The 27500-nt window shown below is 41.7% G+C and overlaps 4 protein-coding genes and 3 non-coding genes across 12 annotated transcripts in view; 5 read left to right on the top strand and 2 right to left on the bottom strand.

Annotated features, from left to right (window-relative positions):
* The window catches only part of LOC123499497 (F-box/LRR-repeat protein 2-like), a 64360-nt gene extending 61920 nt beyond the window's left edge, over window positions 1-2440 (bottom strand). The window contains exon 1 of the mRNA XM_045247536.1: window positions 2154-2440. Coding sequence (XP_045103471.1) covers window positions 2154-2201 — 48 coding nt within the window. The 5' untranslated portion in view covers window positions 2202-2440. The remainder of the gene's footprint in view (window positions 1-2153) is intronic.
* The window catches only part of LOC123499498 (zinc transporter ZIP13 homolog), a 50450-nt gene extending 35293 nt beyond the window's left edge, over window positions 1-15157 (top strand). For all 6 annotated transcript variants that reach the window (XM_045247538.1, XM_045247539.1, XM_045247537.1 and 3 more), the window contains 6 exons: window positions 5332-5436; window positions 5805-5968; window positions 7524-7695; window positions 8019-8120; window positions 8489-9125; window positions 15120-15157. In XM_045247538.1, the coding sequence (XP_045103473.1) occupies window positions 5332-5436; window positions 5805-5968; window positions 7524-7695; window positions 8019-8120; window positions 8489-8661 (716 nt within the window). In that variant the 3' untranslated portion in view covers window positions 8662-9125; window positions 15120-15157. The remainder of the gene's footprint in view (window positions 1-5331; window positions 5437-5804; window positions 5969-7523; window positions 7696-8018; window positions 8121-8488; window positions 9126-15119) is intronic.
* A 333-nt stretch (window positions 15158-15490) lies between these two features.
* LOC123499499 (GATA zinc finger domain-containing protein 8-like) lies at window positions 15491-19188 on the bottom strand. The gene is made up of 3 exons (XM_045247544.1): window positions 18188-19188; window positions 17859-18084; window positions 15491-17694 (listed from the first exon to the last, which is right to left on the bottom strand). The coding sequence occupies exons 1-2, from the start codon at window positions 18767-18769 to the stop codon at window positions 17986-17988; spliced, it is 681 nt and encodes a 226-aa protein (XP_045103479.1). The 5' UTR covers window positions 18770-19188; the 3' UTR covers window positions 15491-17694; window positions 17859-17985.
* A 4613-nt stretch (window positions 19189-23801) lies between these two features.
* Window positions 23802-23873, top strand: Trnag-ucc. Its single transcript has one exon. It is a non-coding gene; the product is annotated as a tRNA-Gly (tRNA).
* An 855-nt stretch (window positions 23874-24728) lies between these two features.
* On the top strand, window positions 24729-24800 carry Trnag-ucc. The gene has a single exon. It is a non-coding gene; the product is annotated as a tRNA-Gly (tRNA).
* Window positions 24801-25438: 638 nt separating this feature from the next.
* On the top strand, window positions 25439-25510 carry Trnag-ucc. Its single transcript has one exon. It is a non-coding gene; the product is annotated as a tRNA-Gly (tRNA).
* Window positions 25511-25734: 224 nt separating this feature from the next.
* The window catches only part of LOC123500048, a 2417-nt gene continuing 651 nt past the window's right edge, over window positions 25735-27500 (top strand). The window contains exons 1-3 of the mRNA XM_045248670.1: window positions 25735-26732; window positions 26991-27156; window positions 27266-27500. The exon at window positions 27266-27500 is cut by the window's right edge and continues 291 nt beyond it. Coding sequence (XP_045104605.1) covers window positions 25821-26732; window positions 26991-27156; window positions 27266-27500 — 1313 coding nt within the window. The 5' untranslated portion in view covers window positions 25735-25820. The remainder of the gene's footprint in view (window positions 26733-26990; window positions 27157-27265) is intronic.

The raw sequence follows: 27500 nt of genomic DNA, 5'->3' as shown, positions 1-27500 counted from the left end.
CACACACACGATACGTAGAGTCAATGCCGAGCTTACCTTGATCCGTACTTTTAATCCTTCCTCCTCCTCCTCCTCCTCCTCCTCCTCCTCCTTCACGTTACTTTTTATTTATTTTTTTTTATTATTTGTTAGGTCTGTTCGTCTCTCATTCTTCTATCTTCTCCCTCACACTCCTCCTCCCTTCTTCTCCTCCCTCCTCCTTCCTCCTTGCGTTACGTTCCTCTCGCATTAGTATCCTCCTGTTTCTTCTTTCCTTTCTTCGCTTCGTTTTTGCTAATTTATTTTCTTTTTCTCGCTCTCTTTTTCATGTTTCTTGTTTTCCTTCTTGTTTCCTCTGTATTTCATTTTCTATTTTCTCATGTTTTGGTTTTTGCTCTTTGTTGTTGTTCTTCTTTACTTTGTTTCTTTCCTCTTATTCATTCTCTTGTTTCCATATTTTCCATGTTTTTTTTCGTTGTTTCTGCTATTTCTCTGTTTTTCTCCTTTACCTCTTATTGTTGTTTCTTCTTTTACCCTCCTTTACCTTCTTTCCTCTCTTTCTTCTCCCTTCTCTCTCACATTCTTCATTTCTTCGTCAAGTTTTTCCCATTTATCTTGTTTTGTCTTTCCCCACCTCTGTTCTGTTTTTCTTTTCTTCGTCTCTCTTTATCTTCCTCCCCTTCCACCTCTCTTTCCTCCTCCTCCTCCTCCTCCTCCTCCTCCTCCTCCTCTCGCATTCCTGTTCGCCTCCTCACGGGAGATAAAAATAATGGTAATAATAAAGATAATAATAACATGAAGAGCAGGTGTTGGCTCTCTGCTGTTTAGGGGTGGGTGTGATTCATGCTCTGTTGTTGTTGTTGTTGTTGTTGTTGTTGTTGTTGTTGGATTCGTTATTGTTCAGGTTATTTAAAGATTGTTTTTCTCCTTTCTTTTCTTTTTTTCTTTTCTTTCTCTCAATCTTTTTCTTTCTTTCTTTTTCTTTCTTTTTATCAATATGTCCATACGTATACCTGTATCTGTCTAAATGTTTCTTTCTTTCTTACTTTCTCTCTTTTTTTTCTTTTTATCTATGTCCATATGCATACCTATATCCATTTATGCTTTCAATTTTTCTTTCTTTCTTTCTTTCTTTCTTTTTTATTATTTTCTTATATCTATCTATATTCTATCTACCTATCTATGTCTGTTTTATGTTCGCCCTGCCTTCTTGTAACATCATCTTTTGTCTTTATTGAAATGTCTTCCTTTGCCTTCTTTCTCTCGTTCCTTCATCTAAATTAATCTCAGTTTTTTGGAAATGTTTATGCCTGTTTTATTTATGCATTATTTTTATTTATTCATTTTTATTTTTTATTTTCTTAGCGACAATGTAATGGACTTTTTTTTGTTCTTGGTCTCCCTTCATGCTTCAGATAGATAAAAAGGGAAATGAGTTACTTTTTCTTTTTTGCTTTCCCCTTTCAGACCTTTCTCTCTTTCTTCCCTTGTCTTTTTCATTCAGCTTTCTCTCTCTCTCTCTCTCTCTCTCTCTCTCTCTCTCTCTCTCTCTCTCTCTCTCTCTCTCTCTCTCTCTCTCTCTCTCTCTCTCTCTCTCTCTCTCTCTCTCTCTCTCTCTCTCTCTCTCTCTCTCTCTCTCTCTCTCTCTCTCTCATTGTTGTGTGGTAATTGTGTGTATTATTAGTAACTGGAAAATTAGGTTTCTCTCTCTCTCTCTCTCTCTCTCTCTCTCTCTCTCTCTCTCTCTCTCTCTCTCTCTCTCTCTCTCTCTCTCTCTCTCTCTCTCTCTCTCTCTCTCTCTCTCTCTCTCTCTCTCTCTCTCTCTCTCTCTCTCTCTCTCTCTCTCTCTCTCTCCTCTTGTCTCTCTCTCTCTCTCTCTCTCTTATCCTTATTGGTGTAACTTCTCGTTCGTTCGTATACCACTGTTATTTTGTTATCCTTGTGTCCCTCTCTTGGTGTTTATCTTATTGGTCTCTCTCTCTCTCTCTCTCTCTCTCTCTCTCTCTCTCTCTCTCTCTCGCTCTCGCTCTCGCTCTGGTAGTATTATTTGTTTGATTTTCTTCGGTGAGTTATAAGGTGTATCAATTACGTATATTCCATAAGACAACAGGTCTACTCTACCTTCACCCCGGGTCATGTGATAGTGCTGTTAGGGTCGGCGCCTCTGTACTCACCGCCGTGCCGCGATACACACACTTCTTCGCTGCTGCCGGGCCCTCCATGTTGCTGGACCTACTGCTGGTGCTGCTGGAGTATTCCTTGTGGTGTCTTGGTGCAGGCGGCTCTCAGACCACGCTATCCTCCTACGTCTGCCTTCCTTACGCCCTCACGCTCATTACTTCACTTTCACTTAATTACGCTTCACTTTTCTTGGTATAACACACTAGCAGCACTTAACACTCCACCTCAGCACTCAGCACTCCACTCAGCACTTTAGCACCTCCTCCCCAGCACACCAGACGACCGCGATGCTTGCACTGGCCCGCCGCGCCTCGCCTCGCCGTGCCAGCCGCCCTCACCACCAGAGACCCGTGCCCCGATAAACACGTGGCCAGATTCACCCGGCTCAGGGAAACTTGTGAAACTCATGCACAGATAAATTGACACTTAGCCCTTAGGTTAAACTTTTGAACAGGTAAATTGGCGCTTATTTGAATTTGTGGACTGGGCAATTGGAACTTAAGAAAACTCCTTTATGGACAAACTGGAATTCAGGTTAACTCATGAGAGGGTAAATTAGACTTCCGTTAAGGACGCGGATACAAAAAATTGTGTTCAGGTGTGTTCGTATACAAGTGAATATAGAACTCAGGTAAATTGGTACTCAGGTAAGCTCATGCATAGGTAATTAGCATCAAAGTTAACTAATGAAGGGATGTTTTTAGATATTCACAGATTACTCATTAATTAAGTTCACGTCTGAAGTAAACTCGCACACAAAGTCACTCATTAGTAGACTCTTTCATGGGTAGATTGGCGCTCATGTAGACTCCAGGTGAAGAGGACTAATTTTTTAGACAAGTAAAATGGCTCGCTAGTAAAGTCGCTCCCGGATGATCATGTTTCAGTCTTGCGATAAAGTGAAGGTGTGTTTCAGGTAAATCTTTCCTTTGGTCAGGTAAACTCCCTTACGCCTTCTACTCTTGTGATGTCCGCATTCCTCTCGTCTAGTGTTCTGCTGTGCTCCTGGTAAAGATGCACACACACACACACACACACACACACACACACACACACACACACACACACACACACACACACACACACACACACACACACACTTTCTCTCTCAGGTGTTAAATCTAATTCTCTACTTTTTTTTTTATCTTGCAGCTACTTTTTTTTTTTTTTTTTTTTTTTCTATTTTTTCAGCACTTGGCCGGTTTCCTGTGCTCACGATAAGAGGTGGATGTTGTGGACTGGACTCGGGGATTCCTTAGCAGTGATTTCGATAGAGAGAGAGGGAGAGGGAAGGGAAGAGGTGGGGAGAAGGGAAGTGAATTGGATAGGTACAATAGACTAGACGAGAGAGAGAGAGAGAGAGAGAGAGAGAGAGAGAGAGAGAGAGAGAGAGAGAGAGTTGCGTGGGTGTTACAAAGTCGAGAAAAGACCAAGTAGGAGTTTGTTCTTTCTTTCATCTCAGCTTCACCACCACCACCACCACCACCACCACCACCACCACCACCACTACCACTTCCTCTATGCCATTCATCTCCTGCCTTTTCCCTCCATACCCTTACCCTTTCCTTCCTTCCCTTTCTCTCCTCTCCTCTTATTCCTCCCCCCTATCGCCTTTCATTCACGTGTTATTTATCCTTCACATTCGTCTTGTCCTTTTCATTTTTTTTTTCATCCCCTCTTTCCTTGTATCCCTTCCTTACCTTTCATATCCCTAACATTTATCCCTCCCACCCCTCCTGCATTCCCTTCCTTCTCCCGCCTGCGGCCCCGATTGTGACAGGTGACGAGCGTGACAGATTGCAACAGGTGTCAGGACAGCAATGCGTGGTCACTGGTTATGGGAGAGAGAGAGAGAGAGAGAGAGAGAGAGAGAGAGAGAGAGAGCGTGTTAGTAGAAGTAAAATAATGCCAGTAAGAATGAAACAGGGAGAGGGAGGGAGAGAGGAAGGAGGAGGAGGAGGAGGAGGAGGAATTATGTAAGTACAAGAAGATAAAGAATGGGGAGGAGGAGGAGGGGCGAAGGAGGAGGAGGCGGCACCAGCGGCGACCTTCCATAAGTTTTCTTAACCGTGATGTTAATGTTGTTTTGCTTAGAGAGAGAGAGAGAGAGACCTTGGCAAGTTATCTGAGACGTGACTGGTGACAGACTAGGTAAGGGAAGAGAGGAAGATGTCACCCTTTTTCTCCTCCTCCTCCTCCTCCTCCTCTTTTCCCCTCCTTTCCTCCTCCTCCTCTTTTCTCCTTCCTTTCCTCCTCCTCCTCCTTCTTTCTCCCTCCTCTCCTCTCCTCCCCTCCCCTCCCTCCCTCCCTCTCCTCTCCTCTCCTCTCCTCTCCTCTCCTCTCCTCTCCTCTCCTCTCTCTCTCTCTCCTCTCTCTCTCTCTCTCTCTCTCTCTCTCTCTCTCTCTCTCTCTCTCTCTCTCTCTCTCTCTCTCTCTCTCTCTCTCTCTCTCTCTCTCTCTCTCTCCCCTTAATGAGAAACGTTTCACTACTTTGCCAGTGAACAAATTGTATTTAAACATACATTAAATTTTTTATGCAAACTCTTACTATATCTATATTTGTTGCCTTTATAGTTACCTTAGGTTATTGAAAGGCCAAGTTAATGTAGTTTTGTTATTTAAGAGAGAGAGAGAGAGAGAGAGAGAGAGAGAGAGAGAGAGAGAGAGCGCCCTGAGCCATATATCAGTTTTGCATAGTATGTGTCAGTGTGAAGTGACAAGATCTGCATATATTTTATGAGTAGACCATTGTGTAGTGTCTTAATTCATGGTGAACTATATGTTAAGCCACTGAGTGTTGGTGGCCTTATGTACTCCTTACCTTGCCACATGATAAGAGAAAGTTATGAGGCTCCTAATGAAGACTTGGCCAACCTTCCTCAGCCTTCAGTCTCTTTGGCGATGTGGAGTTTTAGGAGGTGTGAAGCTATTCTGCCATCCATTAATTAACACTGCCAGGAAACCATCACGTGCCTATTACCAGTTGTTTTGTGAGTGTCAGAATAATATCTGGCCAACTTTCCCTGCCTTTTCTCAGTCTTCAGTCCATTTAGTAATGTTGAAATTTAGGAATCTGTAAGCTATGTTCTGCCATTCACTTTGTACGTTACCACTTGTTCTGATAATGTCAAGGTAATGCTACAAGTAACACTGTTTTCATTTCTCCTGCAGGTGGACTGAGTGTTCTGCCTCTCCTGCTCAGCTTTGCAGTGGGTGGTCTGCTGGGAGATGTATTCCTTCACCTCCTGCCGGAAGCATGGAGTATGGCCCTGGAAGGTGTGTGTGTGTGTGTGTGTGTGTGTGTGTGTGTGTGTGTGTGTGTGTGTGTGTGTGTGTGTGTGTGTGTGTGTGTGTGTACACTTAATTTTTCCCATAGTCATATCTAAGTAACAGGATACATGAAAAGTAGTAAAGTACTTACCACGTTTGTATGATCACACTAAACAAAACAAAAAAACAAAAAACAATAAAATTAGCAAGTGAAATGCAGCAGTATGTACCCACACAGCATTATATGTATGTATAAGTTGAATCAGCAAGTTGCACTAAACAAAAAATTAAAGTTGACGTTGTTAGTTAAGTGCACCAATATTCCTCACAGCTGACTGCCTCTTTAAACCACTTGCTTCATGTGTCTTCCCCAGGGGGTGCCGGGACCCATGAGGCCTTCACCCAGGTGGGATTGTGTGTGCTGGCAGGAATTTTTGTCTTCATTGTGGTGGAGATGCTGGCAAGTCATGACTCCTCCTCCACAGCACTGAACAACAACAACAATACTAAGGGAGGCTCAGGAGATGGCCGGAAGGAGGTGTGTGTGTGTGTGTATTTTACCTAGTTGTAGTTTTACAGGGCCTGGGCTTTATGCTCATGTGGCCCCGTCTCCATATCTACACTTATCCAATCTTACTTTAAAAGTGTGCACACTCATTGCAGACACTACTTCTTCATCTAAACTGTTCCACGTCTCAATACATGTCTGCGGGAAACTATATTTTTTAATATCTCTCAAACATCTTCCTTTTCTCAGCTTTTTACTATGCGATCTTGTGCTTCGGATGTCATATTCTTCTCTCAGGATCAGTTTCTCATTATCCACTTGGTCCATTCCGTTGATCAATTTATAAACTTGTATCAGGTCTCCTCTCTCCCTTCTTTGTTCCAGGGTTGGTAGATCCATAGCCTTTAGTCTCTCCTCATATGTCATCCCTTCAAATTCTGGAACCATTCTTGTAGCTATTTTTTGTAGCCTCTCCAATTTCCTTATGTGTTTCTTGTTATGAGGGGTCCACACTACTCCTGCATATTCCAATCTGGGTCTTATTATAGTACTTATCAATTTCTTCATCATTTCTTTGTCCATGTAGTGAAATGCTACTCCAATATTCCTTAGCAAATTATATGTTTCTCTAAAAATTCTATCAATATGGCTTACTGGTTGATTGTTTTCTTCCATCGTCACTCCTAAGTCCTTTTCCTTTTTGACTTTCTCCAGTTCTACTCCATCTCCCATCTTATAGATTCCCACAGGTCGTCTTTCACTCTTTCCCATTTCCATGGCTTTTGTTCACATTGAATTCCATTTCCCACTTCTTACTCCATTCCCAGATCTTATTTAGGTCTTCTTGCAGTATTTCACAATCCTCCTTTTGCTTTATAACTCTGCACAGTTTCGTATCGTCCGCAAACAAATTTATGTAGCTGTTCACTCCTTCTGGCATGTCGTTAATATAAATGAGGAAAAATATTGGTGCCAATACTGACCCCTGTGGCACTCCACTTTCTACTGCTCTCCACTTTGACTTCATATCATTAACTACCGTCCTTATTTCTCTCCCCCTCAAATAATTTTCTATCCATCTCAATGTGCTTTCTTTTAAGCCACCCTTCTCCTCTAACTTCCACAGTAATCTTGCATGTGGCACTTTGTCAAATGCCTTTTGTTAAATCCAAATAAATGCAGTCAACCCATCCCTCTCTCTCTTGTGTGTGTGTGTGTGTGTGTGTGTGTGTGTGTGTGTGTGTGTGTGTGTGTGTGTGTGTGTGTGTGTGTGCTTTCTGATGTATTATGGCTGCCATTATTCAGTTGCTATTTTGATATTTTCATTGTATATTGGATAGATATCAGAGTGTTGGTGTATATTTATTTTACTCTGTGTATGATAAAAAAAAATTGCACATTTTTTTATATACATACATAAGTTTTTGAGAAATAGGTCCCGATATTCTTGAAAAATTTAGATCATGGTGTTCATTTTTTCAATTATTGTTTCATTTAATTGGACATCAAGCCTTTACCTACACATTACATATACTGCTTTGTCCTCACACTTCTGCCCTCACTCAGTAAATCCTTCCCTCTGCAGGTGACGGGCTACCTCAATCTTGTCGCCAATGGGATTGACAACTTCACTCATGGCCTGGCAGTGGCTGGCTCCTTCATGGTGTCCTACAAGACGGGCCTGCTTACCACGGCTGCTATCCTCATTCATGAGGTGCCACACGAGATTGGTGACTTTGCCATCCTTCTGAAGTCAGGTTGGTTGGTTCTACCTTATTGTCATTCATTTTAGGTTGTTCGTTTTGTTGTTTTTCAGGCTGCTTTGTTCTATCTTGGAATTCAGTTCAGAAATTTTCTAGAGCACAAGATTTGGTAAAAGGTATTAATAGTGTGTATTTTGTAGTCATCCTGTGAGACATCATCTATTTAATAGTGTTACAGGAGTAAGAAATGATTAAAGTGTTCTTCTGAAGCATGATCATCCTGCTGAACCTTCTGTGTGTCCTCCAAGTTTTTTTTTAGAGGAATGGAATGTTTGTAAGTGAAGTGATGTATTAACTGCATTGCTTTTTTCCCTCAGGGTTCAGCAGATGGGAGGCAACCAAGGCCCAGTTCTACACAGCGACAGTGGGACTTGTGGGGGCTCTAGTCACCCTTTTCCTAGGCAGCACAGAGATTCTGGGTGAGTCTCCTTAACTCTGCAGCCACAAAGTTGGATGATCACTCCAGAGATAACCGTTAAAGATACTTGCTTATTTTATACTTAATATCCCAAGTATCTTTCATGACATACAAAGAAAATTAATGATGATTGCAGTATTTGTTAAGAAATTTATTAAGTAATTTTTATACTACTGGTTGTCTAATTTTTATATCAAGATATCCAAAGTGTCTATATCTGGTTATTAACTTATTCACTTTCACTTCCTCTTTTTTGCTTCTTGAGGATGTGTCAGTTTCTTGAGTGGCAGGATGCTGAGAGAATTGAGGCTTTATGAATGACTTATTTATAAAGGTATTTATGATATAGCAGTAAATGCTCTTTTCCAGGTGGAGTTCAAGTGTACATCTTGGGCTTCACAGCTGGAGGCTTTCTCAACATTGCTCTGGTCACAGTGTTGCCAGACCTGCTGCAGGAGGATCGACCAGCTCAGTCCTGCGCTCAACTGCTGTGCCTCCTCTTTGGCACCCTGACAATGGCAACGGTGGCACTCACCTGTTAGTCACATCCCAACACTCTCACTGTTGGGAGTTGTGTGCCCAGCTCTTTGTTTTTGGTCACCCACCTCACAGTAAACATCTTCCATCCTAACAGCCTTCACCTCCCCCCATCCTCACCCAGACTCACACCCTCCCAGGAGAGGCTCAGCAGTCATGGGTGTGTTTTGTATGGAGTTGTATCAGATATTTAGGTTCCAGATCCTCAAAGTGTTCATAGAGTTTTCCCAAGATGCATTTACAAATTTTTGTTTTGTACTTTTATGAAAGCTATCTTTTGTATGTAATTGTGATTGTATATACAGTTATCTAATTACTGTTTTATAGAGAGCAAAGGCATATCTATGTAGTATTAAGGTGCCACTTGTTATGACAAAACTACTTATGAATCTAGTTCAATTTACTTATATATTTATCTACTTACAGGCCACACTAATGTGTGTGTGTGTGTGTGTGTGTGTGTGTGTGTGTATTTACCTAGTTGTAGTTTTACAGGGCCTGGGCTTTATGCTTGTGTGGTCCTGTCTCCATATCTACACTTATCCAATTTTTCTTTAAAACTATGTACACTCTTTGCTGACACCACTTCCTCACTCAAATTGTTCCAAGTCTCAACACATCTTTGCGGGAAACTAAATTTTTTAACATTTCTCAGACATCGTCCCTTCCTTAGTTTCTTACTATGCGATCTTGTGCTTCTAAAGTCATATTCTTCTCTCAGGATCAGTTTCTCATTATCCACTTCATCCATTCCGTTAATCAATTTATAAACTTGTATCAGATCCCTCTCTCTCTCTCTGCTCCAAGGTTGGTAGATCCATTGCCTTTAGTCTCTCCTCATATGCCATCCCTTTAAATTCTGGAACCATTCTTGTAGCCATTTTTGTAGTCTCTCTAATTTTCTTATGTGTTTCTTTTTATGGGAGTCCACACAACTCCTGCATATTCCAATCTAGGTCTTATTTTAGTACTTATCAATTTCTTCATCATTTCCTTGTCCATATAGTGAAATGCTACTCCAATATTCCTTAGCAAATTATCGTCTCTCTGAAAATTCTATCAATATGGCTTACCGGTTGATTATTTTCTTCCATTGTCACTCCCAAGTCCTTTTCCTTTTTACTTTTTCTAGTTCTACTCCATCTCCCATCTTATAGATTCCCACTGGTCGTCTTTCACTTTTCCCATTTCCATGACATGGCTTTTGTCCACATTGAATTCCATCTCCCATTTTTGCTCCATTTCCAGATCTTGTTTAAGTCTTCCTGTAGTATTTCACAATCCTCTTTTGTTTAATGACTCTGCACAGTTTCGCATCGTCCAAAACAGATTTATGTAGCTGTTCACTCCCTCTGGCATGTCATTTATATATACGAGAAAAAGTATTGGTGCCAATACTGACCCCTGTGGCACTCCGCTGTCTACTGTTCTCCACTTGGACTTCATATCTTTAACTATCGTCCTTATTTCTCTCCCCCTTAAGTAATTCTTCATCCATCTCAATGTGCTTCCTTTTAAGCCACCCTTCTCCTCTAACTTCCATAGTAATCTTTCATGTGGCACTTTATCAAAAGCCTTTTTTAGATCTAAATAAATACAGTCAACCCATCCTCTCTCTCTTGTACTTTATCAACTATTCTAGAGTAGAAACTCAATAAATTTGTCACACATGACCGACCTTTTCTAAAACCAAATTGGCTATTTGATAATATTTTGTTGTCTTCAAGAAACTCAATCCATTGCTTCTTTATTACTTTTCACACATCTTGCATATTACACTAGTTAGTGATACCGGTCTGTAATTTAAAGGTTCTTCCTTCCTTCCGCTCTTATATATGGGAACCACCTCAGCTCTTTTCCACTCCACTGGCACTGTTCCATTTTCTATTGAGCATTTTATGATGTTGTATATTGGACTTGCTAGTTCTTCCCTACATTCTTTCAGTATTCTGCCTGAGACTTCATCCGGTCCCATTGCCTTTTCCTCATCAATTCCGTCATCAACTTTTTATTTCAAGCTTGGTTACTTTAATCTCTTTCATATAGACAGTCTCTCTATTACCCTGTGGTCTTTCAAATTTGGATTCCTTAGTAAAGACCTCATGAAATTTACTATTTAACAGTTCTGCCATACTTTTGGGTCTTCCACCATTCCGTTTTCTCCTTTTAACCTTTCTATTGTTTCTTTTTGTCTTATTTTTCCATTTATGAATCTGTAGAACAATTTTGGTTGTTCCTTACATTTTCGACAATGTCCTTTTCATAGTTCTTTTCTTCTTCCTTTCTCACCTTAGCATATTCATTTCTTGCTGTTTTGAAGTTTTCCTTATTTTCTGGATTTCTGTTTCTTCTCCACCTTTTCCATGCTCCATCTCGTTTCTCCTTTGCCCTAGCACATCTTGCATTAAACCAATCTTTCTTTCCTTCTTCTTTAGGTCTATATTTCGGAACATATTCCCTGACCCCAGTTTTGTATATTTCCAAAAATAAGTTATATTTCTCTTGAACCGTTAATGAGTTTTCCATCTCCTCCCAGTTTACGTTTTAAAATAGTTCTTGAGATTCTCAATATCAGCCTTTCTGTAATTTAATCGGTCTCCTTTGTATGATTCATCTCTATCTTCCTTTCCTTCTTCTATATCCATCTCTAATATTACATGGTCACTCTTTCCCAATGGGCACTTGTATCTTATATCATCGTTAATTGGTATATCCCTTGTAAAAACTAGGTCTAATCTTGCCGGCTCATCGTTTCCTCTGAATCTTGTGTTTTCCTTTACTCTTTGGACCATCAAATTATCTATCATTAGGTTCAGGAATCTATCTCCCAGGCATCTTCCCCATACCACTTTCATAATTTTCCCAGTCTACCTCCTTACAGTTGAAATCTCCTACCAATATCACTTTTCTCCTTTCCTTAATGATTCTTGTAAGACTCCTTATTGTGTCATCTATCATGTCTCTATATTCTTGGTTAGTCCATGAGTTTGTTTTGGTGGCACATATGTTCCAATGATTGTTAACTCCTTTTTATTAATATGCATCTTAACATACAGTATTTCTGATTTTCCTTCCCAAACTCCACTTGATTTACCACTATCTCCTTCCTTAACATCATCATGACTCCTCCTCCTTTACCCACTCTGTCTCTCCTCCATATATTATACCTTTTATCTATGTCTATTTTTATTGCCTCATTTAACTTTGTTTCCACCAGGCATACAATATCTGGTTCTTCTTTCTTTATGTAATCTCTTAATTCTAATTTACTAGATAAAATCCCATCTATGTTTGTATACATCATTTTTAATCTCTTGTTCTTATCATTTTAGTTAAACTTGCTCCATTTTTTCTCTTCTTTCTCTTTTATATACCATTTCCTTATCCTGTCTCCTATAATTCTCCAAAAATCTTCTTTCCTCCTCTGACCTTTCATTATTTTTTCTCTTGCTTCTGCCACCAGTTCATTGTGTCTCTTCCTTTCCTCCTCGTTTCTATTTTTCTTTATATATATATCTTTGCAACCTTCTGTTTCTCTGAGTTTTGTTTTTCTATATAGTACTTCTTCTGCTGCTGCTTGTGATCCTATCATTTTGCTTGTCATATTTTTATCTCTTTTACTTTTAACTGTTCTTCTTGGTCTATATTTAACATTTTTTCTTTCAGTCCAAAAATTTACTTATCTTACTAAATTTTCTTTTTCTTGAGGACTCCTATCATTTTGCTTGTCATTCATCCAACTGTTCTTGTACTTCTTTTTCTTATCTTGGATCTCCATGCTTGTACTTCTTTTTAATCTCTTGTACTCTTTCTTCTTCTTTGTTAACTAGATCTTTTAGCTTCTCTTTCTTTCTCGGCTTTACCGAGTCCTTCTTCCATCAATTTCTTGTAGTTCGCTATTTGGACTTTTAATTCTTCATTTTCGGTTCTTAGCCTAGTTTCGTTTTCTTCCACTCTTTTATCCTTTCTTTCAATTTCTGGAGCTCTTTATCCTGTTCTTCATTCTCTTTCATTCCCATACTCTCCTTTATCAATTTATCTAATTTACGTTCGATAGTCAAGACTCTATCAAATAGTGAAGTTTGCGCCGTATCAAAGCCTTCAAATTCTCTTTCTCCCTCACCAACATTGTCATCATCAGCTTTCATTCTTTCCCTTGTCACATACCTGCATTTAGATGGAATCTCTTTCTCACTCATTATTATTTAACACTGTATTCATGAAAAAAAATGAGTCCACACTTTTCGCCCAGGCCACTGCAAACCCAAACAAAGGTAGTGAAGATCAGCTGATTCTCGGGAGCGACGGTATTGCGTGCTTCCTCTACCGCGTCTCGTGTGTGTGTGTGTGTGTGTGTGTGTGTATTTTGAACTGCATACAGACACACACACCTACACACAGGGCTGATGTGTCTTTGTATTTTCAAAATATTATATCAATATATTTATTATTTTCTCACAATCTTTATTGTTATTATAACGTTAGATATATTTCAAAGTTCTTTTGAGTTGCCTGCTTCATCTTTATGTTTTCTTTGTTGTTTTGTCTCTTCTTGTATGTCAAGCCGCATGTGTGGAAAGTTGTCTTTGTTGTTATTATATTTGTTTAGTGAATTATTTAAGTATTCTTAAATTTACTCATCATTAGCTTCTACCTCTTCAAAATACACATTGGTATCTCAGCATTCAAACAGTCATAAAACTTCTGGCACACCTGCATTTTAACAGGTCTTGGTGTAGTGCACGCTTGTGTTTTCTTTGTCTTGTGTTATGTGGTCTTTTCTCAGTCTTTCAGGGGCTTCACTCACCCAGCCTTTCCTGTCTACCATTATCAGTCTCTAGAAGGTTACGAGATTAAGAAATTTGCCTAATGTCAAAGCTCAATTGAATTAGGAATATTTAATTGTTGTTTGTAATATGCTCTTTGTCGTTTGTTAATTTTAATGAAGCCTTATCTAGAGGAAATTTAAACATGAAAAATTATAAATTTATGTTTAGATCGCATATGCACAAATTATTTTTATTTCTTTCTGGTAAGTAGTGTATTGGTTCTTCTTGGCCAGTGAGTGCTTCCACAGTGTGAGTGCTATATTTGTCCATTGTGAAACAACCAGCCAGTGATGACAGGAACAGTCATAACAGCTTTCCTTTTTTGTTGTACCCAGTGTAATTGTTATTATTTTCTATTTTTTCCAGAAAGCTTCAATTTGTGATGGCTTTCTTGCCTTTCTCTATGCTTTATTTTTGTTTCAGATATTTTATTTCTCTTGAAATTATAATGTTTACTTATGTTCCTGAAAATTATTCATGACTTCTTATCTAACTGTTTTCTCTTAACTACATTGCCATGCAGTTTTACGGATGTTTCAGTCCCTTATACAAAGCCCTAATGTTATTAATGCACCCCAGCACTTGCAGTTTTCACATTGAGTAATGCTTGTATACACGAGGATGGATGAGTGATAATATAGCTGTGATATAGTCCAAGCAGTAGGTAATGTTTTGGTGCAAGGGGGTAGTGTTTGCGGTGCGAGGGATCCAAGACCTTGAGGATCTCCCATCACTTTGAGGAAGGCCACTGGAGCCTAACAGTGTCTTACGTTAGTTGCTTAGGGTTGACTCCAAGGGTGCATATTAGCAGTAAGATTAAGATAGACATAATTATACATTTTCCAAAAGTGAGTGACTGCATTTGTTGCAACTTGAACATCTAGTTTCATTAATGGTGTTTTCCACGAATGCAGCATTTATGCAACACTGAAAAGCTTGTTGATGCTCAGGATTGGATTTATTTGTGTAGCAGTTATCCTCATTTATTATCCTGCTGGCCTTTGTGTGCTTGAGCCTTTGAGTCTTTAACTATTGTATGAAGAAAGATTCTTCAATATCTTTGTGGCACATTACTTCTCTTTGTTCTTCAACTTGTAATGAGACCAAATTGTAAATTTCTAATACTAAAGATGAAATTTTGAACAAAAAATATGGCAGTATTGTGAAGACATGGAGAGATGTGCTATTGTGGTGACTGGAGGCAGTGTGTTGTAGGGGTCATGTGGTGAACCAGTGGGGGTGTTTTAGTATAGCTGTTTAAATGATATTTATAGTTTTGAAATCTACCTACTTAATAGATAACTTAATGATTTTGTTAAAAGGGCAGGAGTAATGTCAGCACAGTCATCTGCTATAAGATGTTGCATTCAGAGCACCTGACTGAGGGGGAGTACTGGTGTTGCTTATATCAGCCAAACACCTCTGCTGTAGGTCTGATTGTCTATGTAGCTTACTGTTTCTGCCAGCAATGAGCGCTGAGATAGCCAGTAGAGGAAGATGTTGGTGTGCCTGGTGCAAGACAACATAGGCCCTCAGTGTCCTGTGTGTGTTACATGTGGTGGTTCAGCTGAGGACAAGAATCTGCATGCTTAGGAGGGCATCGTTCTCCCTCTGGTGGTGTCCTGTATGCTGAGGTGTGTGTGTGTGTGTGTGTGTGTGTGTGTGTGTGTGTGTGTGTGTGTGTGTGTGTGTGTGTGTGTGTGTGTGTGTGTGTTTCACTGTTTGATCTGCTGCAGTCTCTGACGAGACAGCCAGACGTTACCCTACGGAACAAGCTCAGAGCTCATTATTTCCGATCTTCGGATAGGCCTGAGACCAGGCACACACCACACACCGGGACAACAAGGTCACAACTCCTCGATTTACATCCTGTACCTACTCACTGCTAGGTGAACAGGGGCTTCACACACCCAAATATCTCCACCCGGCTGGGGAATCGAACCCCGATCTTCTGGCTTGTGAAGCCAGCGCTCTAACCACTGAGCTACCTGTGTGTGTGTGTGTGTGTGTGTGTGTGTGTGTGTGTGTGTGTGTGTGTGTGTGTGTGTGTGTGTGTGTGTGTAAGAGAGAGAGAGAGAGAGAATGAATGGAAGGAATTGTCATAACACATCAAAGCATACAATAATCTCTCTTATCTCACCTTGTGGAGATGATTTTATATGGTTTTTCTTATAATAGAATATTATTTTTATTGGTTATATTTTCATAGTAGTCTTGCATTATTTTATTCACACCTTGCGTAGTGTGAAGGCTGAAGACATGTGGACAAGATGTGAGAATCACTGTCACTAATAAATGGACTGTGTTAGAGGTATTTTTATGTTAGAAAATATTAAATTTGCTCAAAATTAAACTTTGTGGATCAAGTTCTATATATATATATATATATATATATATATATATATATATATATATATATATATATATATATATATATATATATATATATATATATATATATATATACGTACATACACATATATATGCATAAATACATACTTACATATATTGTAGATATACCTGTACCTATTTGTAAATTTTAATAGCAATTTGTTAAATGTTAAACTGCATGTACAATACATCAAAGTAGTGAGGGTCAGTCATTGATGAGGAAAATAGGCTTAATTTTATTGAGACAATATATATATATATATATATATATATATATATATATATATATATATATATATATATATATATATATATATATATATATATATATATATATATATATATATATATATATATATATATATATATATATATATATATATATATATATATATATATATATATATTCTTTATATTTCTTTCTTTGGGAGTCAATAACTATGCACTGAGAATTTACAAATGCTACAATACTCATTGGAACATTAAAATTGGTTTACAAACTATAATAGAGAAAAAAGAAAGTTTAAAAGTACAGTATTAGGTTGTGGAGTGTCCCACCAGGTCACACTCCACAGGTCTTCCACATGTAAACAGTCACTTAGTGAGTGACCCATCAGTCAATAGTAGTAAGTGACAGAAGTAAGAGTGTGGTGATGAGTTTTGTCATAGCATATGTAAGGTCTAGAAAGTTTCATATCACACAAATCAAGTGGTTTATATGTAAGAAGCCATCTGGATTTGTCACAGACTTTACACACGTGAGATAAAACTTTGGTCAAGTGAAAAGTATTTGAATTGAAAATATAATAGTATATGAATTTTTGTATTTGTTTTCCTCAAAGATAGAATAAATATGTATGTCCATCTACATGTTATTGTCTATACCAGTGGTTCTCAATCTTTTTCTATCCATTCCTTCCTCATGTTTTCTCAACATTCATTTGGCTCCTCTTCAGTTTTCTCCCAAATATTATCCTACCAAAAAGTAAAAATAGATAAATAAAACAATTATATTAATAAAATGCTAGAGAACACCTTTCCTTTATCACAAATTTGGAAGTCATAATTATCTTCTTTTGATAGATTTCTGTGATATGCTTAACTTATGTACATTACTGAACTACAAAACACAATTGGACATAGGGAAACTTGAACTTGGTTGGCAAGAGTTGCGGATGCAGTTTTTTTTTTTTTTTTTCTCCAGGTACTTAACATTACTATTTACTAGAAATGTTTAATTTATAACAGCCCGCCATGGCCCCTAGATTGAGAACCACTGGTTCATACAATACTAATAAAGATAAATGATGGAAGCGAATGGAGGGTACTAAAAAGAAAGGATGATGGTTGATTAATGCCTGGTTGCATGCGACCAATGCAATTCATACAACCAAGGCAACCAATGTGACCAGGTTGTATTGCTTGCTTTGGTTGCACAAATTGCATTAATTGCATAGATTGCACAACAGGTCGCACAAGTTGTGAAAGAGATATAGAAATAGGCCTTGGGAGGGAGTGACGGGTGGATGGGGGAAAATGAGTCTCGTGGAAAACCTTTGCCTCTGCTCGGGGCTCAATTCGGTGAAACGCAGAATGTATCTACTGTTTTGCATTTTCATCACTCTGGCTTATACCATTTATGAGCTTTTCCTGTAGTACCACTAACATGAGGGAAAATTACTAAGATTAATATTATTATAAAAGTTAAAGGAGCGTGGTAAGTGGACACTGCACTGCTCTCAGGTTGAGTGTGGTTGACACGCTAATGTCGTGCTGCTTACTGCATCCCACCTTACCAGAGCAACCGCCGCCAGCAGCCTGCAAGGAAATATACCACTATAGGCAGGGAATGGTTCACTATTTACCAAGTACTATTACTGCTACTACTACTACCACTACTGCTACTGGCTACTACTACTACTGCTACTAGCTACTACTACTACTACTGCTGCTACTGCTGCGACGTCATTGATAATACTTACCGCGAGTAGCTGAGTTTGTGTTAGGTGTTGCTTGCCGCTCGACACAGCCTCTCTAGTCTCTAAGGCTCTGCTCTGCGATTGGCAGAGAAAATCGACCTTGGTGAACGAGACTTACTGCAGACACATTTTACTTGTTTTCGTTGGCTGCTGCTTTTGTTACGGTCTCGTGTGTATCTGTATGCCCGCGTCTTTCTGCAGGAAACAATGCTTGGGGCAACACGTGCGCCTACAAAATGTGTTTCATTAGTGGGGATTATTGTATTAATAGGTTTTGTATAACTATGTTCATTGATGCTAATGAAAAGCCTTATCGATAGGGAAACACTTACATGAGCATCATAATGGTGTGATATCCCCATGCCGCGTGAATCTGCGGCCCTGCGCGCCATGCCCAAGTGGGCCGCCTGGTTGTTCACCACCACTAGGTCGTTGTTGTTCAGGTTATTGTTATTGTTATTATTGTCATTATTGTTGTTATTGTTGTTATTGTTGTTGTTATTGTTGTTATTGATGACATTGATTACATTAACGATGCCTTGGCCTATAAGTATGATGAAGCCAGCGAAGGTGAAGGCCGCCGCCTCTGGGCTGTATCCTCCTGGGCACGAGCGTGCCTGCCTGCCGCGAACTTCGTCGCCGCTACTATTGGCTGCAGCACTGCTGCCCTCACCGCTCGCTGAGTGTATTGTCGTGTGGAGTGGTTGATTCACTTTGCTGATGGCGTGGTGCGTGTCGTCACCTTGCATCATCCTGTCGTTCATATCGTTATGTTGGTGATCGTCCCGTGCTGCACCTTGCCTAGGAAAGTCATGGAGCAGAATTTTTGTGTTTGTCCTGTCAAGTGGGTACGTTAAGCTCCACGCCCCGTCCAGCTTCGGGAGCACCAGCAGGGCGGCCATCGTTTCCTGCATGCTTCGGAGACGCTTTGAGTGGCGGGAGGGAATGGGTGCGTGGCAGCTACGATCACACGCTCCGAGAGTTTCCTTTGGATGATCTGGGTTTTGTCATTGCTGTGTGTCAGACGGTGATGATGCTAATGATTATGATCAGACATTCACTATTAGGTTTCACAATAAAGATTAGTTTAATGCTTATAAGCAATAACACTTACATGAGAAAATTATGGTTCCATCTTACATCAATTTATCTTATTGATATTATTGAAAATTATGATACCAGATGTAGTGGTTAATCTTTAAGATAAACACCGGCAATAAAGAAACATATACACCATCAGTCGTACTGTGTTAAGTGTGTGTGTGTGTGTGTGTGTGTGTGTGCATTTACCTAGTTATATTGTACAGGGTTCGAGCGGGGCTCATAGTGTCCTGTCTCCATGTTTCCATTTATCCTATTTTTCTTTAAAGTTATGTATGCACATTATGTGCTGTAACGCTTCATCACTCAATGCATTCCACTTTTCCACCGTTCTGTGTGTGTGTGTGTGTGTGTGTGTGTGTGTGTGTGTGTGTGTAATTCACCTCGGTCGTCTGCTGGTCACCCAGCCAGTCTTCCCCATTACGGAGCGAGCTCAGAGCTCATAGACTGATCTTCGGGTAGGACTGAGACCACATCACACACAACACACACCGGAAAAGCGAGGCCACAACCCCTCGAGTTAAATCTCGTACCTATTCTACTGCTACTACGCATTTCACGGAGAGTGAGTCATTATTTTTCGCGAATATCTTTCAGACTAATGAATTGATCGGAATGGTACTTTGACACTGTGTACAAGACACCTTCCGCTAATTTTTGGTCATACTAAGCATTGCCAAATGGTGTTAGTAAAAGCGTTTACTCCTGACGTTTAAAGTCGAAGTCACATGAGTCGCCAGAACTAACGTACAGTACACAATCGAACGTGGAGGGGGGAAGCGAGCGGGAGAGAGGAACGTAGGGAGGAATGGGATGGGGATTGTAGACGTTCGTATGGATAGGTTAGCGAGGCTCGGCAACACCGTATATCTCAAGAGTAAACGCTTTTACTAACATCATTTAGCATTGCTTAGTATGACCAAAAATTAGCGGAAGGTGTCTAGTACACAGTGTCAAAGTACCATTCCGATCAATTCATTAGTTTGAAAGATATTTGCGAAAAACAATGACTCACTCTCCATGAAATGCATTTTTTTTTTTAGTAGGTGAACAGGGGCTACACATTAAGAGGCTTGCCCATTTGCCTCGCCGCATTCCGGAACTCGAACCCGGGCCTCTCGATTGTGAGTCGAGAGTGCTAACCACTACACTACGCGGTGTGTGTGTGTGTGTGTGTGTGTGTAATTCACTGTTTGATCTGCTGCAGTCTCTGACGAGACAGCCAGACGTTACCCTACGGAACGAGCTCAGAGCTCATTATTTCCGATCTTGGGATAAGTCTGAGACCAGTGTGTGTGTGTCCTTCACACAACGTTCACGCACATAAGAACACTGAAAAGTTTTATAATAAAGGCAAAATGTTTCACAAATCACAAAGACAGACGAGATCTAATGCATATCACACTGGAACACCGGCGATAGTTTAGCCACCCTCCTGACGGGTTGCAGCCCAGCAGGCCAACAAATCTACCTGCTGCCGGCGGACGGCTTGCACACTAGTCTCTGATAGCAAACACTACTAAAAATAGTTCCTTGTCTGTCGCTAGAGCGCTCCACTGGCGCACTGCCGTGAGTATCGAGGGGGACGGTAATTGGTTGGTGATGTTGGCGGTGTTGGGGACGGGGTGATAGTGAGACATCAGGTCACGCCGGAACACTTGTCATCACTCTAAAGATTGCGGCGGGCAGTTTGGGTAGAGGCGGCTGCAAGGGGCGAGATGTAACGGGAAGGAAGTAGTAGCGTTGTGTTGGCGAGCGAAGACCATCGCCCCCGCCTCCGCCGCCAGCCTCACCACGCTATGGCACAGCGCCCCCTCGAGGCACCGGGTGGCCCAGCGACCTTCCTCCAATACGGCACGCCGGGCTTCAGAGACCATTCGTCTGGCTAAGGTCCCCTCCACAACCTCGCTACATAAGCTTGTACTGCGTCTCCTGGGGGTGTAGGGCAATTAGTTACGCTAAGCCTCCTCCTCCTCCTCCTCTTACTACTACTACTACTACTACTACTACTACTACTACTACTACTACTACTACTACTACATCGAACTATTGTTGTCACTAACCTGCGGCGGCCAGGCCCTGGCGGGATGATGACTGTCACGTCGTTTGATGAATCAGAGTTGGAGGACACAGCATCGGTATTGATGTGTACGTTGTTCTGGGAGTTAGCGTTGTTATTATTGTTGTTGTTGTTGACGTTATTCACTGCATTCAGGACTCCGTTGAATGTGAGTAGGAGGAACGTGAGAAAGTTGAAGGTGTTGAACCCGAACCCCCTGACCCCCCCGGGACAGGCGTTGCGTCTCTGGCGGTGCAGTAGTTCCTCCCTCGCTTTCGTCAGGTCCCCGTCAGGTCCCAGCTCCAAGGAAAGATATTGAGAAACTTGAGCGTCTAGTTGCCGCTCGAATTCTTGGGAGTCCTCGGGAGACCAACGAAAGGCACTGAGAGACAGGATAGGAACGCTAAGGAGATAAAGGAACCACAGATGGCGAGCCGAAACCAACATACTTTAAGGCGTGATGGAAGCGTTCTGTGCCAAACTTTAATACATACCTCCGGCACACACACACACACACACACACACACACACACAACCCCAACCTGCCGGTGTGTCAACATTGCAGCTCTTGGTTTTGATTTGCTCGTCGTCAACCGTGTCTGCAAATATCAAAATCAGCCAACCACGTGCTCTTTCCACTGTAAGAACTATAACGTGATAGTGATTTCATTCTTAGAGCACTGTCAATGAGGAGGAACTGTACAGGTGGGAGATTGAGCAAAGCTGGTGATGAGGGACAAGACAGTTATGCCAACAGTAAACGCGAGGCAGAACGTGACGCAGAACACGTCCGTCAAGGCTGAGAGGGTTTTACTCACACCCTGCAGAGATTGGATAGCCTCGCTGAAAATCCTCGCGTGACTTCTGGGTCCGTGAGGTGTGCAGTGGAACCAACGGGACTCCTAAGGTGGAACTACATGTAGACTATCAATGGGAAGTTGGTGGAAAATTGCAGCAGAAATGAAGATTTTACGATGAATGGATAACTAAAATCACTGAACAGTGAACACACACACGCAAGCACACACACAATATAGAACCATTATCTTAGTTTAGTGAATAGTGGTTCCTAAACACTTCTGCAAATAATAGCGACAATCCTGCCTCCTGCGTCCCGTCCTTAGTTCGCCTTCAGTTCCTTGGTCAGGATGCCCTGGGAAGCTGGCAGGTGTGGTGAAGCCCAGAGCCACCACACACTGCAGCAGAAATGCGCAGATGAGGCGAGGTGAAGGTGGTCTTAGGAGAGATGAAGTGGAGGGCCGGGCAACCTTGCACGAACATGGTGCAGGGGGGCGGCGCTGCAATGAGGACAGGATGGCAGATGAAGGTTCTTGATGGATATTAAACACTGATCGTCCCATTACACTCGATTCTTCCACATCGGTGTTCACAATATTCTCGTTCTGAACCGTGAAATCATTATTGTTGTTATTGTTGTTATCGTTGTTGTTATTGTTGTTGTTATTATTGTTGTTGTTGTTGTTAGCGAGGTTAATGATAAGCTGCATGAGAAGCACGATGAAGGAGAGCAAGCCGAAGATGGTGAACTCCCCCGCTGGATACACAGGAGGGCAGGACGGGGCAGCTCGTGGTCTCTCTTCCATACTCGTTTTCTGTCGTCTTTTAATAGCCTCCGTCACCTGCCTGGGCTGCCTCTCATGCCCTATTTTATGCTCCGCCGCTCCCTGCCTCTCCGTGCTTGCCAACATTTTGTCTGAATGGACTACCGGGAGACTTGATTTTCTGGCTTTGGTGGAAGTTCCATCTGCTTCGACCCTGAGCAGTAGAGGCGAATTGAGCAATAACAACAGTAGAATTACCCTGATGCTGAGTATTCCTGGCATTCTCAAACGTGGACAAGTTGGTAATGGTTTGTGGTTGATTTTGAATACTTCTGGTTGTCTCTTTATGCAGTTAGGTCCAATAATACCAATAGGTGCTGTTGTTTGTCAGTCGTTGTTTCTTTATACGTACTACAAGTCCGTCCCTCGTGTTTTAAAGACTTATATCGCGTCTTTTGTGTTGGTTAGTGCTTGCGTTTGTTGTTCGACCCGATACTGTAAGCTTCACATGTGTGGCTGTGTAAGATTGTACGGATGTTTGCACTGACGGTGTGGTGGATACGCGCTGGTCGGTGATAAGGGCGAGTGATGGTGATGGCGGGTGGTACAATACAGTGTGTGCGCGTCCCCACTCGTCACCAGCGTTGTTTAGTGGAATATCTGAGCGAGGCGCGCCCCAAGAGGTGCTGCGTTGTAGATTAGGGTGATGGTGGCTGAGATTGGATTAACTGTCAGTGATTTAGCGAACCTGGGAGTGTAATCATTGTGACGGTGACGCTTCGCCTTGCCACTCATGAGGATGAAATAATCGCCAACAGTTATTGAAGTGTAGTTTTTTTTTTTTTCTGACATGTACATTTTTTTTCTACATAACCCGATAGTGAGAAGTAATTTCCATCTGGCGCAGATCATATAGTCTGAAGATTGCTGAGTGTAACGTGTGGGGATCCTCTTGGTGGGAGTTTTGTTACACATGCACACACTTTTTCACGAAATTCTCTCACACGGCTAGAGGTTGAGGGGCGGTAGACACCTTCCAAGATGTGAGTGGATAAGATCGGGTCAGATAGATGTATGGATAGAGATAACGAGACAAATACATGGCTTCATATCCTTCCAGAAGTCCATGCTGATGACCCAACACTATACAAACTAACAAAAAAAAAAAAAAAAAAATAGTATGATTTATTTTTCATATCCTAACCCTTTCCTCCCTTATATCATGCGATGGTGGTATAGTGGTGAGCATAGCTGCCTTCCAAGCAGTTGACCCGGGTTCGATTCCCGGCCATCGCAATGAGGTTTATTTTACACTTTCCAAAGTCCTTTAGGTGTAATAATGGGTGGCATGCAGTCTGCGATGAGTGATGCTGTGGGTCTCTCAGAAACAAGCCTGTATTGCACCTTGTCTAGCAGATCTTAATACTGGAGATATAAGTGATGGAGAGAACGTGCAACTGAAGGAAAGACCATTATGAGGAGTGAAAGAAGAGGCAGTGGTAGGAGGAGGAGGAACAGGAAGGGGGAAGAGAAATCAGTGCGGAGCGACTTGCGGAAAATCCACCACAGGCTTTTTCTGCATTATGAAGGAGTAACGTGTTCATGTTTAGTTTTCCTTTCGATTATTGAATAATACCCTGTAGGAGGCTTTGGTAAAGTTAAGGGCTCCCTCGGGTGAGAAAATTCGGGAGCGTCTTGATGGGCAAGATTAGTTTCTTATAGTATTTCCATATCGCACAAACCCCATGCAACGGCCGAATGTTTGTTTGTAATTTGTTTGTTAGGTATATTGTCACATGGGCATCACAATGTCATCTCTCTCTTCATCCTCGAGGTGTGGTATCTCTCAGTTCTCGTCCTCGAGTGGCGGCTGGATCAGTTCTTGAAGCGTCATGATCAAAATATCCACCACCGCCTAACTCCGCGGCTGATGTATTACATAGTACTTGTATAGCCAAGGCCGCCCCCAGCAGACTGTCTGTCATGATAGCACAAAAAGAAAGATAATGGATAGATTGTTATATAGATAGATACACAAACACCTTGATTATTCAATGTAAACTTCAATATAGTAAAAATAACAACTGCCATCAAGCAGAAAGACATGCCTTTCTTTACATTATATAATGTTTGAAAACCAGGTGGAATCATGCGATGGTGGTATAGTGGTGAGCATAGCTGCCTTCCAAGCAGTTGACCCGGGTTCGATTCCCGGCCATCGCACATGTTATGTACTTTTACACATACTTTAAATGCTTCAAACAGAGCATAAAGACTGGCGCTCAACGATGAGCGATAACCGGTGCTGGAGATCGTTCAGACAACCTTGCAATATGTGATTATAGTAATAAAAACTGGAACGAGACTGCAACTGGAGGGAAGAGGTAGCATGGGTAGGAGGGAAAGAAGGAGGATGAGGGTGGGAGGAAAAGCAACGTTGTGTACCGTGAAGAAACACTTGGAAACCATTTTTGAACTAGACATTTTTTTTTTTATGCGTTACTCGTACTTCTCATTGTGTCTGTCCCTTGAATTCTTGAGGACTGACATTTGTGAGAGTTGCATATTCCATCAATCAGGAAAAATTTTCGTTGTGACAGCTCTACGTGTCGCTTCTCTGTTCACTTGGAGAGTCGCAACACTCCTTTCGGTCCCCACGATACGTTTCCGTCGCGAGGGAGGTGGCGGTGGTATTGTCGCAGTCTTCTTACTTGTTCCTTTTGGCGCGATTATTGTTCCCTCGTGGCTTCACTGAGTGACCAACACCTTCCTAAGAATTCTTCCCTTATACTGCCTCATAGTGCTGGAAATTCGCTAGAAATTATCACGATATATTATCTGTTAGTTCTCTTTTGAGTTCAGCGATGGTGGTATAGTGGTGAGCATAGCTGCCTTCCAAGCAGTTGACCCGGGTTCGATTCCCGGCCATCGCATTACGCTTATTGTTTTCTCACTTATAACTCAAGGCACACAGGAGAGGCAGAATGAAACAGTAGTGAGCAGCACCCACCAGCCAGCCGACTGCGCAGTGTAGGACGAATCTAATATTTTTTCTCGAATTAGTGATGTGTCCATGTGTGTGTGTGTGTGTGTGTGTGTGTGTGTGTGGTGCAGGTGTTGACAGTGTGTACGATACTTTTGTTGGATACAAGTGTGGCGTGTTGGCATGGGAGCGTTAACACCTGTGCGCCAGGCCAAGGTGATAAGCGTAGCAAACCTCGTCCTGGGTTGCGTCTTTCGTGTATGAGCGTAGACATTTTTCGCCAAAAATATACCCGTCCAGACGCTCCTCGCAACAGTGGCAATACAGTGGGAATGACTTGCCGCTGCTCACCCACCACACGCCCACCTCCAGGTCTCTCTCCACCCGCCCACTCCCTCACCACCTCACCCCCTGAATCTCTCGTCTCCTCCGTTCCTTTACTCCTGTCTGCCTCTCCTCTTGCTATTCACTTCCTATTTCTCTCTCATCTTTCCTTTTTTATTTTCCATAATCAGATTTTTTTATTTCTCATGTTTTCATGTAAATCAAAAAGATTTTCTCTATTCCCTCCTCGTCTTCTCTTTCCCTCCCTTCTTTCAGCTCTCCTTCCTCTGATTTTCCTTCAGTCTCCCATTCTCTTCTCTCCCCTCCCGTCCCTCCATGTCTACACCCCACAATACTACGCCTTCCGTCTCCCTCAGCTCCACAGCCACAGCCGCCCTGACAGGATGGCAATCCGGCGGCCGGCCACCGCCACACTGCTCATGACGATTCCTCTCATCCTTTCTCCATTTTTGCTTATTCCTCGCATCTTGGTACGCCCCACGACCTCTGAATATCAGGATATCCAGAAAGAAGTCACGGATTCCTTTCTATTCCAAAACACACTGCAGGAGACGTCACCACCTGCAGAAGGAAGAAAAGAAGCTGAAGTGACTTTGAGAGAAGAAAGAAGTGTCAGTCGGATTCCACTCCACCGTCATCTCTCTCCTCTCCCTCTTCAAGCGCCTCTCCACCATTACCACGCCTTCCTCCACCTCGACAACGCAGCTCCCACATCATCCCAGTACTTCATGGCGCGACCCTCGGCTTACTCTCCGGCCGCTTTCCGCTTCCCGCAGCACCGCGTCACCCACCACGCCCTCCATCCTACTCACAGAAGACTGCAAGAGGTTATTATTATCTTATTATTTTTATTTTATTATTATTATTATTATTATTATTATTATTATTATTATTATTATTATCATTATTATTATCATTATCATTATTATTATTATCATTAATATTATTATCTTTATCATTATTATCATCATTACTACTACTACTACTACTACTACTACTACTACTACTACTACTACTACTACTACTACTACTTCTACTATATGTGAGGAAACTTAACGTGTCCCGGCCCTCTGGTGACCGTGCAGGGAAAGGGTGATGTCCATGAGGAGCAAGGCGTCCCTCAGGAGGTCCTACAGCTCCTGCCGAGTGCCGTCAAGGGCGTGTACTCCCATTACTCCCACGTTCACACCGCAGCCCAGCCCACCACAACCATCCCGCCGCCCGTTGTGTGGTTCCCTGATCTGAACAAAGGTGAGTGTGGGCAGGTGTGTGAATGTAATTATATATTTTCCATTTCTTAATTTTCATTATTTTTTTTTGTCAGACTTTTTTTTCTTCTTAATATCTTACTATTTTTCAGAATGTGGTGACGGCGGCGGTGGTGGTGACGGCGGGTTCAGCACCTTCAGCTTCCTGGCCATGGTGGTGTCAGTGGTCAACCTCATCTCACTGCTCCACTCCACCGCCAACAACAACAATAACAACAATAACAACAACGATGACAACAATAACGTGAACAGTGCCAACATGCAAGCCGCCAACGAAGACAACAACAACAACAACCTTGGCGTCCTGACGATGGTGATGTTTGGGGG

This window comes from Portunus trituberculatus, chromosome 50 (assembly GCF_017591435.1).
Source record: "Portunus trituberculatus isolate SZX2019 chromosome 50, ASM1759143v1, whole genome shotgun sequence".
Lineage (NCBI taxonomy): Eukaryota > Metazoa > Arthropoda > Malacostraca > Decapoda > Portunidae > Portunus > Portunus trituberculatus.
The sequence above is the reverse complement of the archived record's forward strand: the minus strand, read 5'-3'. Positions and strand labels throughout refer to the sequence as shown.

Coding starts and splice junctions, on each gene's coding strand:
- LOC123499499 (XM_045247544.1), bottom strand. CDS start 18,769: ATGCAGGAAACGATGGCCGCCCTGCTGGTGCTCCCGAAGCTGGACGGG. Junction 18,085..18,187: donor CACACCATTATGATGCTCAT/GTAAGTGTTTCC, acceptor CACATTTTGTAG/GCGCACGTGTTGCCCCAAGC.